General features: G+C 38.4%; 1 protein-coding gene across 4 annotated transcripts in view; it reads left to right on the forward strand.

Annotated features, from left to right (window-relative positions):
- IQUB (IQ motif and ubiquitin domain containing) overlaps nucleotides 1-13,869 on the forward strand; it is a 50,906-nt gene that overhangs the window by 23,185 nt on the left and 13,852 nt on the right. For all 4 annotated transcript variants that reach the window (XM_074315656.1, XM_074315657.1, XM_019750074.2 and 1 more), the window contains 2 exons: nucleotides 3,882-4,057; nucleotides 12,537-12,707. In XM_074315656.1, the coding sequence (XP_074171757.1) occupies nucleotides 3,882-4,057; nucleotides 12,537-12,707 (347 nt within the window). The remainder of the gene's footprint in view (nucleotides 1-3,881; nucleotides 4,058-12,536; nucleotides 12,708-13,869) is intronic.

The raw sequence follows: 13,869 nt of genomic DNA on the forward strand, positions 1-13,869 counted from the left end.
TAGTAAATCTCTTTTGTGTAAAATTTCTGGTACACAGGCTCAGTAATTTATATCGCTCTTTAATACGGTTTTCAGTCCATCTTCTTAACTCCAATATTTGAAACTGCTGCCCTCTTGTGGCTAATAGTGATAATTGCATCGTTTGAATTATAGCTCCTAATAAGAAGTGTAACATTTTCTCCAGATCCTCCGTCCCTCAGGAATAAAAGCAAAGCAAAAGGATATCAATTTAAGCAAATGAATTTAACTATGTAAGATAATATAGTGTTATCAAAGACAAGACTGTATACAGGCAACAGTGTTTTATTTTTATGTCCTTTTAGAAATTTATTGACAACAGTATGTTGAGGGTGACTTCTTTTCATTTACCTGGATTGTCAGTCACTCTTACCTCAGATTCAGCACAGAGGTCCCATCTTTAGGGACCCTCTCTCGACATTGTGGATTGAGCCCAGAGCCTCTTTTCCTTGCCCAGTGCTTTTCTGTACACACCACTCTCGTAAATGACCACCTTTGTACCTATGGCAACTGACGGGACCTTCTTCAGTGTGTCCAGTCGGTGTTTGCTGAATTGAATTGTCTAAGCCTTTGCCTTGTTTTGACTTATGTTAACTGTGTTTTCTGGCTGTTCTGTAATTATTACCTCTTGATCTCAAGGTACCCTGACTTCTAGCTTCTGGGCCCAATCCATTGACATATCTGGCCCTGCGCTTTCAGTCTGAATCTTTCCTGGTTCTCCCTCTTCAAGCTTCCAGTCTGTGATGAGAATTTTAAAAAGCATATGCATATAAACTGCCAGTGGTGGAAAAAAATATTGTATATTCTGCTATTTCTTGTTTGGACATTACAAGTTTAGATCTCAGAAATTTTACAGTTGAACGTCAGACTCTGGAAATTAGGTCATTCGTCCAATGAGGAAAGTTGAGATAAATGTATTCCTCCAAATGAGCCAATTCTTTTAATATATTTTTCTTTAAAAAATATCGGTGGCTATTGATGTCTGTTATGGACCGAACTGGGTTCCCTCCAAATTCCTGTGTTGAAATCCCAATCCTCAGTACCTCAGAAAGTAACTGTATATGGAGACAGGTCTTTAAAGGAGTAAGAAAAAATTGAGGTCCTACGAGTGGATTGTAAGCCAGTGACTGGTGTTCTTATAAGAAGAGGAGATTAGGACACAGATGCCCATAGAGAGAAAGTCATCTGATGACCCGGAGGAAAATGGCCATCTATAGACCCAGGAGAGTGGTCCTCAGAAGCTAACCCTGCCTTCACTTTGATCTTGACCTCCTCGCCTCCAGAACCGTGAGGAAATAAATTTCTGTTGTTTAAGCCACTGTCTGTGATACTTTGTTATGGCAGCCATAGCAAACTAACATAACATCCCCAATTGTTTTTATCATCTCTAGGGAGCATATATTTTATGAAAGGGGGAAGACTCTGTCTTGTTTTCCTCAATGTCTTCTATATCTAGTTCTGATATAAAATTAGTTTTGTCCAGCTCTCCTGATTCCTGTGTTTTTCTCTTAGTAGTTGGGACATGGTGTTTTTCTGATGCCACGTTGCATCTCTTATTATATACTGACAGGGAGGTTGTTCATTTAATGGAGAATTTTATTGGAATGAAGGCCCATTATTTTTGTCTAATGAGCTTCATTGGGTTGTTGTTTTTTTTTTTTTAAAGTCACACTAATAATTTAAGCAAAATGTAAAATTTGAATAAATGTGCATAGTTGTATTTGAAAGCACATATGTTTTTACCCAGACTCACTCAGGACTAGGTGTCAGTCTAGGAGAGCAGTGTCTTGTTCTTTGAGATTGGCAGAAAAGCTTAAATAATATCCTAGTGGCCTCAGTTTATTATTGGTCTCAAAGGTTTCTAATGTAAGACTGGTAAGTAAAATAGGCTGACTAGTATCATTCAGTTTTTACTTGCTTTCTGGGAACATCCATAGAATACTATACAATCTCAGTTATTCCACAAGCAAACAGCTTTTCTCCTCATATACTACCTTTCGGCATATGGATTTTGCCAAATTTTTAAAAGTTCTTTCAGCTGGTAAAACTACTCTTAAATGATAAACACATCAATCATGGATTTCCTGGACTTTCGTAACATAATTTAGCCCTTAAATTTACAAATCCTCTTGTTGGACAGAGCAAGCTATGCAGTGTCTGAATAACGTATTCCTGGTAAGGGACAAAGTGGATTCTTATAAAGCACGTGACTGGCAAGTTCTTGATCTGATCAGGATGATTTCAATTAGAAATTTAAGAGGGAGAAGAAATAGTCTGATAAAAGTGTAAAACCTGATGTCATGAAAGGCAGGGGTTATAATAAGAGGGCCACAAACAGCATTATGGCTTCAGATATTTACCTTTCACTGCAGAGACTGACGTCAAAGTGAACCTGACGTTTTAATAGAAGGGAAATATAATTTCTAATTATACATAAATGTAATATATTCTGCACTGTCCCCGTAACACAATGAGGAAGTAATCATCTCTGGGATATAACAAAGGAAGAGTGCAGTTTACTTGATTGAATCATATCTAATAGAAGATAAGGGGAAGTAACCTTATGTCAAGACGAGATCCACCCACAGGAGGTCAGTCTTTAAACCAGTGGTGGAAAATATGAGGGGAAAGGAACATGTTAGTTCCTTCAAGAAGGCATTCATTAATTATGTCTTTCTCACTTTTGTATGTACCATTGAACTCTATAGACTTCCTTTCACATAATAATTGCTCAAAAATTGGTGAGCGTTTTACCTAGCAAAGAAGTGACAGCATTTTGGCAGGTGTAATTACCAGATCAGTGAACCAAGTTTTTAAAAGTTCAGAGGAAAAATAGGTTTGATCCTACGACCAGAATACAGTTCATGAGACTGAAACTTCGTCATTCTGACAGTAAATAATAATTAATTGTCTCCAGGTAAGAGAGAAGAGTTAGATGGCTAATTGAGTAAATATGGCTCTCCAGCGTAAACCAGCTAATAAGTTCACATTGAAAGGACTGACTGAAAGAATGACGTGTTTTGAAAGGTGGGGAGCAGTGAAGGGTGTGGACTATGGAGCTATTCCGCCAGCATTTGACTCCGGGCTACAACTTGGGCACGTTACAGTCTCTCTTTCTGTTTCCTTTTCTGTAAAATAGGGATACTCGTAGCATGTGGTCATTGGTTTGTCAGGAGATAAATGAGCTCATGTACTGCAGCACTTGGGGCAGAGCCTGGCACAGAGGCAGCGACACTACGTGGTGTTAGCTGTCATTTTTATGGTCTTGTTTGATTAGAAAGAGGGGACTAGGAATTGGGAGGAAAACAGGAGATGAAGTAAATAGGATGGTTAAAAAACCAAGATATTTTTCAGTGCAGCCATAAGAATAGGAAGCAAGTTAAGTCAAGGTCTAGCTATACGTTGAAACCGCGGTTCCTGGGTTGATGAGGGGAGAAGAGAGTTAGACGTCTTTAAGGAAAGGCTGAGGTAGTGGGGCCGGAGCACAGCCTATTCTGGTGTGTTCTGGGCTCAGGTATCCTGAGCGAAGATAAAGCTGTGTGAACCTGCATGGATGGCAGTCAGGCCAGCTGCCTACGAGGAGGCACCCACGGGCATGCTCATAGAGGCACAGGTTGACGTGACCATGCCGATTTCCTTTGGCTTCTATTTGTTTGCCTACTTTTATGGCTGTAAGTCTCAGCTTCTATTCTGTCCTATTTTTTTCATATATCAGATGTACGCTGTGAATGATTCTATTCATACATCATTTTATTTAAATTGATACAAAAATAAAATACTGTTGGTCAGGACGTGATGGTAAAAATGCTCTGTAAAGATGTGGGATGCTACAAACTCAAGAGTCTTTCGTGTTATTTCTCTAGTGTGGCGACAAGAAGAACTGGAATGCATTAACCAAACTTTCACCGGAGCTGAAAGGAAAGCTGCTTTGTGTGAACTTCTGGAAAAAGAGACCCAATTAATTGCTTCCATTGGGAGACATAGACATAGTGCTTACATGGAAAACCAGGAAGCATTAATACAAGCATTTTTGGATAAGGTCAGTGAAATAACAATTTTTTTAAATATGGATGTATCCCGAGTATAAAAATGTAAAATAGTGAATTAAAAGAGATTTACATTTTAAGAATTTGCATGAATTTTGTTTAGCATTTTGGTGATGTATTTCTTTAAATTCTTTATATTTTTTTCTTCGGATACAGGTTTAGATTTTAACCGCCACCTAGAGTAATGATTGACAAGTAACACAAAATTAACATGCTCTCAACAAAAGGCATTTGGCCATGAAGGAAAAAAATGGAGACTCTTTCCTTGTGATTCTTTTCATTTAGATTTAGGCCGGCTGTAGAAATTAGATGAATTGTACACCTTGATAAAATGGAGTATTGAAGTCACAAAATGTCTGGTCTGGGGTGTTCCCATAGTAAGCGACCTGGGGAAAATAGCTATATATTGGAGTTTTTGCTCTTGCTCATCAGGTCACTAACTGATTGGAAATTTCTGACGAAAAGGATATGTGATTAGTGAAAACCATGGAAACATACAATTAAGGGAAAAGCTGAAGTAATTACACTTTCGTGGTGAAACTGCCTGTTTGATATTCAATAGCCTGTTTCCATAGTGACCAATTTCCTTTTATAAACCTGATCTGTCCAAACAATTAAAAGCCAACCAACCATAAGAAGAAAAGGGACGGAATGAATTCTTCAAGATATTTGTCTGTAGTGATTCTAGTTGTATGATTCTTGTTATTTGAGAATATTTGTTCTCAAAAACCATATATATTTTTTTATTCTATAAATGCCCTCATCTTACTTGTCCATCGCTCCTGTTTGATGTCAGTTTTTCCTGTGGCTTTTGTTGCTACCTGAATCCTGGAATTCCCTACAGTTCCAGGCTGGACCTCTCTCTCAGGAGCTTCCAGGATCCCACATCCAATTGCCTACTTTGAATGACCCAAGAGTCCACCTCAAGCTGCCATGTCTACCCCTAAGTCATATCATCTCACCATCCCTTCAACCCTCACCTCCAAACTGATCATATTCCGTAGCTCTCATGTAGCTGATCTCTGTGAATGTGTCATCATCTACTGAGTTGCTCTTAGTCCTGGTGAGGGGCCTGGTGACCCTGTGGGAACACGGGAGGACAGGAGGGAGGCTTCTGAGGAGATGCGCTGGGCAGCTCCTCCCGCTTCCCTTTCTCCCTGGGAGGCTGGCATGAGACAGGTGTGTGTGAGCTTGAAACTGACTTAATTGGACCTGGATTTCCTCCTCATCTGATGACTTCATGTTTCCACATTAGCCCTCGGCTTCCAGTCTTATTGCTTGTTCAGTTCCCTGCTCCATCCTCCACACGGCTGCCACTGCCAGGCCGACCTCACTAAGCACCACCCTGCCCTGTCCCTCCTCCCTGCCCTCAGGGAACGAGGATGTCCATAACTGATTCTCAGCACACCTCCCCCGTCCTGCTGTGTGTCACTGTCACCTCTCCTCGGCACACACTGCATCCACACTGCTCCAGCCATGCGCAGTGACTCGGGCATCCTCAGCAAGAGCACGTGCTTTTGCATCCAGTGTCACCTCTACTTGGAACGTCCCGTCCTTCCCTCCTCAGTAGCCATCTGCTCCGCCTTCAAAACGAGCTCAGATGCCCTTGTTCCTGAAAGGATCTACTGAGCCTCCTGTTTTCAGCCTGTACTGTGTGCTTTTTAAAATGTTTTTATTTAAGTTTCAGGTGTACAAAACAATGTAATAGTTAGACATTTACACCCATCTACACCCCTCATCTCATAAAGTGATAACCCCCCCAATCTACTGCCCCTCTGACATCATATGCAGCTGTTACAATTCCATTGACTCTATTCCCTATGTTGTACTCCACATCCTGTGACTATATAGGTATGTGACTGTATCTATATCTATATCTATATCTATATCTATATCTATATCTATATCTATATCTATATCTATATATAAATAAATAGTCATACGTGTATATATACACATATCTATATAGTCACATATCTATATATATATATATAGATAAAGTTAAAGTTGACATTCTACTTCAGCTTCAGGTGTACAGTGTATTGGTCAGGCATCTACACAGTCTATAGTCTATGAAGTGATCCCCCTGATAAGTCCAGGACCCACCTGGCACCCTACGTAATGTTTACATTATTGATTATGTTCCCGAAACTGTGTTTCATATCCCCATGGCTATATTGTGACTACCAATTTGTACTTTCTAATCCCTTTACCTTCTCTCCCATCCCCACCCTCCTCCCATCTAGCAACTGTCAGTTCTTTTTTCCCCCCATATTTCTGAGCCTATTTCTGTTCATTTATTCTGTTTTTTAGATTCCACATACAAGTGAGATCGTATGGTATTTGTCTTTCTTCGTCTGACTTATTTCACGTAGCATAATACCTTCTAGGTCTATCCATGTTGTTGCAAATGGTAAGATTTCATTCTTCTTTATGGTAGAGTAATACTCCATTGTATAAATGTGCCATAGTTTTTTTATCCAATTGTCTATCGATGATCATTTCAGTTGTTTCTATATCTTGGCTATCGTGAATAGTGCTGCAGTAAATATAGGGATACATATATATTTTTTGAATTAGTGTTTTGGATTTCTTTGGGTAGATACCCAGGAGTGGAATTGCTGGGTTATAAGGTAGTTCTGTTTTTAATTTTTTGAGTACTATGTGCGTTCATGAGACTATTTCACTTCTCTCTTAGTATGTTATGGTCAGTTTTTATTATATCTACTTACATGTCTGAATTCTTCCTAGATTCTGAGCTTCTGAAGGCAAGCTCTATCTTTTATCTTGGTATCCTTATACCTTAGCACAGAATATCAACAAATGCTTGTTGAGGAAAGTAAGGAGGAAAAATAAGGGACAGAAATAATTGCTATTTAATTTTATATCTTAGGTGTCATCAAGGAATTATGCAGTGTAGGTACTGTCATTTCAAATTCTTGACTATCTCCATTTTATTATAGAAAAGATGAGTCTACTGTATGGAAGCCATCATATTTCTACTTCTCTAGAGTCCTATTTTGAACAAACTTCTTCCTTTAGCACATAGCTTTATCTTGAATCTGCCTTCATCACTGGGAGCTGTGTTCATTTTTAACCTGACCAGGAGGACAGGGTGGACCCAGGGCATGAGGGTGTGTGAAGGGGGCCTCTGAGGGGCCAGCCAACGGGGAAGACAGTGCACCTGCTTTAGGTTCCACTTGTGTCTTCTCTGCTGCTTTGTTTCCTGTAAACTATTTTGAATTCTTCTTGGAATACTTATACATGTCTATTCTTCTTTATGTCGTTACACCCACCCGCCACCCCTACCCCAAGCCTCGTCTCCAGCATTGTCTCTAAGCATTTTTTAAAATATAGAAAGTCCCAAAGTAGATCGAGTCCCAACATAGAAGAGCGACTCTGGAGCTATGTGAAGACCGTTAGGAAGTATAGCAGTTTCTCAGGAAGCATAGCACTCTAAGAAGGTCTTTAAGTCCCACCAAAAAGAGATGAGATATGGAAGTTTTGTTCATAAGAATTCCTGTGAGGAAGGAAATTTTGTTTTTTGTTTTTGTTTTTTAATAGGTTGTTGGGGTTGAATGTGAGCCCCTGGAGGGTCCTCAGTGTAGGAAGAATTGCTCTGTGCCAGTGAAAGGGAGGTTTTTGAGTATTGTCAGGGGAGAAGGAAAGAGATGCCACGTCAGGAGACAGCTGGAAGGCAATGGAGTACAACATGGCTTCTCGTGACTTCTAGAGTTGCGTTACTAAATAAATGGAATATTAAGTGCAAGTTGGTACTTTTTTGGTAAGAGGAGAGGGAATGAGAGAAATGACCAGGTCTTAATGTCCAGACTGATTTGGGAGAGCACACACTGATCCCAGACCAGAAGACTGACGCAAGGCTGGAAACGTGAGCCACAGGACGTTGCAGATCTCAAGGCTTTTGGTAGGTCACAGATTTTAGAATTGGAGTTCTAGATCTGCAGTCACCCCAGGTGATAAACCACTTAATCTCCCCAATCCCTAGGCTACAATTAAGAGGAAATGGACACTTTAGCTAATGCAAAGGAATTTTACCTCAGTTTTGACCAAAGTGTTGTATAGCGCAAGAAAAACTACCGCAAAATGGCGCAACTACACTCGAGGTCAATTACATAGCCTAATCCGTCCAGTTTTCAAAACTATTGACTAACGGTGACTTTTGGCCTGCTTTTCACCTGTGATAGTAAATTATAAAATCTTTATTGTTGGAATACAGAATCATTTTAATCACCTTTTAGTATATATAATGCCATACTAAACATCTTAGAAAACAATTAAGATAGACTTCGTGGTTATTTTTTTGCTGTAAATACCTCTACAATGGCTGTTCCTCTTGATGCCTGCCACCGTCCCACCTCCCACCACCCATGCCTGGCATTGTCTCTGCTATGCGGGAGGAGTCAGTGTCGATTTCATAAAACGTGAAGTAACTTTTTAATCTACAAGTTTTGTTTTGTTTTGTTTTGATTTGATTGTTAAAAAAAAATAGCTTCTTATTAGTCCCTGAAGCTAGACAAGGTTAAAGTTTTTCCAAATGTGAAAACTAATGACCAGAGCCGTAATGCAGATTTTTAAGGTCCACATTTAGCACCATAATATACAGATATGTGAAGAGAATATTTACTTTCCTATAATTTGCAAATAACTTTGGGAATACAATTTTAGGTTTTGGTTTTAGTTTAACTTCATTTAATCTAAATAATATATGGGTTATTGAACTAATATTTTATTTTTTATCTTTTTATCCTGAACATAGAATTTATCTGAGTAATGAATGATATGGTTTAAAATTAGTCCAATCAAGGCTCTGAACCAATCAGTTGTTATGGATTCTGTACTAAGCCTTCATTCTCCACGAAAGTTTTATCTACAGATAAAACTTTATCTAAAGATAACATTTTTTTAAAGGATTAGTTAAAAAAATTTATACATTTAAAACATCAAACATTGACCTCCACAGGCTATCAATTGTTAAAAACTCACAAGTTAGGAGAGGTGAAGAAATTCACATCAAGAAATTTGAATGAAAAATCATCAGCCATTTTCTAACGTATCTTGGGTGCTTTTTACCCAAACTGTGTACAGAGACCATTTGGATTTCTGTAAGAAGCTTTCCCTAGAGTCAAGGCCATTTATTTCTTTGATTCGCACACTGCTTCTCATCACCACAGGCCAAAAACCTGAAACCCACGTTAGCTGTGTCATTAAATGTTTTTTCTCAGTACTCAGGTGGCAAACAACTAATGGGACAGAAAAATGCAACTGACTCTTGCCTCTCTCTGAGCACCCCAGTATACAGGGGTTCCTCTGTGGGCGAACAAAACCCCTTTGCTGTGTAAAAGAAAAGTTGATCACTACCCAGTAGCTTTTGGGGGTTAGGGTTATTCTTAATTTGTGTCCTTAGGGACTAGAGTGTTAATTTAGGAGAAGAAAAGCCCTCCTCTCACAGCACAGTTGTTTCTTCTCTTTTGTGGAAGCCTGCTGTTCTCAAGGTTTTTGTTATCTCTCCACCTTCTCTTCCCTGAAATGTGTCTTCCTGCTGTTCTTCTGTTTCTCTCCTCCAGAGTCCACGCTGCTTCATTCGTTGGCAGCTAAGTGGAATTTATTATGCTCCTGTTTTCTAAACCAATCTGAGACCATGATTGTTGTACATCTCTTAGTATAGCCAAGGCATTCAAAGAAAAAAGAGAAAATAGGAAAGAGAAATCAGCAAAGTTGACATTTTTCTGCATCAGAGTTAAAAAAACACCTTAAGGCCTGAAATAAAAGAATCGTAGGTTTGAAGACCACATTATGTTGTGGGCAGAAATATTTCCAAATGGAAAAAAGCTTTGCCAAACAGATTTTTAATATCTTCTCAGCGCCAACACTGGGGGAACTTGAACTTCAAATCTAGGATTCTTTGTATCACTTAGTTCCCTTTACTCTGGCTAATTCCTAGTTTTTCTTCAGGTTTCATCTTAGATACTATTTTCTTTTCTCTAAGTGCTTCATAACAACCTCTGTAGTTAACTGTGTACCTGTAATCATCAATCATAATCACCCTTTATTTTGGTTACTCATTGTATTTCTGTCCCATTGGATTTGAGAGTTTTTGAAATCAGGATAGTATTTTATCTATCGTACCTAGTACACTGACTAATATATGCATATAGCAAACAATAAATATTAGTTGATTGAATGAATGAGTACTGTAGACCCTGTGAGATATGCAGAACTACATGAGAAATTTATTCTTATAATCTTTTGAGAGATTATAAGAGATAAAATTAACAAACCTAAAATAATTATAGAACAATTTGAACCCAAATTTTATTGTTTTGAGTGATTGAAATAGAAACATGACATACGTGTGTGTGTGTGTGTGTGTGTGTGTGTGTGTGTATACAAGTACTGTAGAATTTCAGATACTAGTGATTTTATGGGTTCATACCATAGGAGTTAGGAACCTTTATGGAAAAGGTAGGGTTTGAGTTAACAGTGAAAGGATGGGAAGGTTTGATGTTGAACATATTTAGAAAAATCCAAATTACTACCATATCATACTATATTAGACAGGGCTAGAAACTTGGAGGGCAGGTAGAGTTAAATCAATCCATCATCTGAAAAAAATATACTGAAGTAGATGAACTAGACATTTCATTAAAAGGTTATTATACTTGGATTATTACAAATGAAATAAGTTAGCAGCCTGGAGACCAAAAGATATTGTCCACATTAGTGGAAGAAAGGAAATTACATTTAATGAAGCCATCCTGAGGAAAATTGCAAAATTAGACTTCAGAATATTGCAATACGAAACTTAGCCTCTGATTGCTTATTTCTTAAAACTTTAAAAAGGAGCTTTGAAACAAGCATTAAACTTCAGTAACACACTGAGACCAACTCCAAACAAGGCTGTATTCATTTAAAACAAATATTTTTTATTACTAAGTGATAATTATTAAATGATAAAATGCTTTATTATTGAGATATTTCCCTTTTATAATGCTGAATAAAGTTTACTTCATTCTCTCCGCCCACTAACAGTACATTGTTTAATACTAGATTTATGCTCTTAAATATTAAATAATTATAGGGCTATAGCTTCTCATTTGCTGAATTAAACCTAGAATAATCTAGTTTCTGATTCATTTTGGCTTTGATCAGAAAATGATGCCATATCTTTGAAAGCATATCAAATATAGATGTTTCTAAGGTAACTTTGTAGTTCTCAATGTAATTCAGCTAATATGAAATGTAAAAAAATTAAAGGTAAATTGACATAACAACTGAAAAATCTTCATAATATTGGCATAATAAATACAGTCTTATATCATTTCTTTATTTGGCTAGTCTACATTCCTGATGATAAGTTTCAATATATGGGCTTCTATTTACACTTTAAATTATATCAAATCTAAGATTTCAGTGGTTTCACGTATGGCATACATTGGACTACAGGTCTCCAAAGCAATTGCCTGTCAGCCTGCACAAACATCTGACATTTGAACAGTTAACAGTTAACAGCCTTGTTTCTGATAGATTATAATCAGGGAAGGAGACTGAGCAGCTTTACCTTGTAGAGGAGGAAAGCAAATAAACAGTGAGTTATCACTGTGCAATTTCCAGGTAAGTGAATCGTAAAGGAGGCGGCAGAAGCAGTGGCAGACTTGGACTTATAAATAATAATGGTCATGAAAGATTGTGCTGGTGGCCCGAGTCTGCGAGGACCAGCTCCACCTCCTGTCTCTGGCCTCTGAATTCTTAGCCTGGGAGAACCCAGATGAGTTTCAGGGCACGTGAACGCCATCCTAACCCCCACTTCAGGAGGTGGGCTGGGTTGGGAGGTGCCCTGCCTGACATGGAAATAGGAAGTGGGGGTCTTAGCCCTCCTCTGTGGCAGGGCCCGCAGCACGGCTAAGTAGCTATAGAAAGCTGTTTCGCTGTGGACCTCTCTGCTTGTTACGGATTTATTTTTATAGGAAACAAAACCATAAGCCGCAGAGTCCCTTATTCCTCTATCTTTAGGTTGAACATGTTGAGGATTGTAACACTTGCTCTACCAAGGTTGTCTTCAATCGGTGAGGAGTGATCAAGACACATGTATACAGCTCAATATAATCGAACCAAGCAGATAATGTTTAAAAACATTCTAAGTAGCATGCTTTTATCCCAAGGGGGTAATGAGTTATTTCATGTACCCTTCCAGCCACCCAATGGACTAGCTAGTACAAATTAGTAGCAAATTCTAAATCCTGTAGAAGCATTTGTACTTCTGTAGACTGAATAGCACTCTCATAGTTTTTACCTAAAATGTTTTACTTTCCCATGGTCTACAATTCTTCAGTTAATTTTCTTAAGTTTTAGTGATACTTTTATCCATAAAGCACATGTCTTTTAGTAGAAGAAACAAAATTATTTTTTAGGGCTTAATTAACTGATAATTATAAACATAATATTATTTTTAAGTGTTCAGCTCCAAAGGCATGGAAAGGATTTGACGGCAAAATAACTGAGATGGATACACAGTTCACCATCAGAGCCAGAGAGCTGCAAAACATCTATAAATGCATTATGCTGAAAAATATCTCTCAGGATGAGAGGCTGGATGTACTCTTAACACTTAAACATACTGTGAAGGTACGCTGACTTTCCTTTAGTTTCGGGGTATCACTATCAATAAAAAAATGAATACTAAAATAAGCAAAGTGTTTTGTATTAATTATAAAGGTGATTAATAAATGTTTATATGTGTGAATTTTCTCAACAACTATATTATTTTTGTATAATTTGGGGATGGTCTGGTTTATGTATTACTATTTATCTAAAAGAATCTCAAACTTTATGACAAGGTCAGTTACCTCTGCAGGCATGTGACAACCCAGGTGTTAGGTATAGTTTACAGTCTAACAGTGGTCTTGATATGTCCAATGCTAAAAGCATTGTTCCTCCAGGAATTAGGACTTCTAAAGTTGAAGAGTACAGAGTTGCAGGGACAGGAAGCAAAAATTCCCCACATAGTAAGTGGGGCCATTTCTACTTGCACCCCTTTGGTTTCCGTAGTAGAGCAGTTTCAGGGGCTCCTACTTAGTCTTCTCCATCACATTCACTGAAGAAATCAGGGGTCAGGGGCCTATGCCAACTACCAAGTATTCCCTTCCAATGACATATTCAAGGGCCAAGGAAAGGAGCACTCAGTGGACTGGGTGGGTCTGTGACCCAGGGGATCCAGTGTGAGCTGGACCTGGGTTGGAACTCCATTCTTTAAAAATGTTCCCATATATCTTGTTTCCGGGTCTGGGCCTTTATACACCCACATTGATTAGTCATTTGATTCAGGATGTTTCAGGGACGAAAGCATGACCTTGGATGAGACAGTTCTTTTAAGGTGATGGCAGGTGTTTTCAGCCTGTATGGTTTCTTCAACGGAGGACAATCCAGAGGGAGGCTCAGCTGAGAGTTGCCAGCTGCCAACCTTATCAGCAGCTGGGAGAATGAGTGCTTGGGTTCTGAAGTGGGGTAATCCGGGCAGCAGAGCACAGCAGTCACTATAATGGATATGTTTTCTATATTCCCAATCAAATGGGAAAACCCAAGTTTTATTAGGACCATTGGTATAGCTCTTATGTTTTCTAGCTCAAATTGAAGGTGATATTGGGCATACGTTATTGTCAATATAGATTAAGTTAAATGGGCAATTTGGCTAAAAATATTTGGCTTCTGAAAAATGATTTTGAGTTTGCTAAATATGTAAGACACTTGTCAGATGCCAAATTTAGTTTATGGCATAAAGATATAAATT

Source organism: Rhinolophus sinicus, linkage group LG11 (genome assembly GCF_036562045.2).
Source record: "Rhinolophus sinicus isolate RSC01 linkage group LG11, ASM3656204v1, whole genome shotgun sequence".
Lineage (NCBI taxonomy): Eukaryota > Metazoa > Chordata > Mammalia > Chiroptera > Rhinolophidae > Rhinolophus > Rhinolophus sinicus.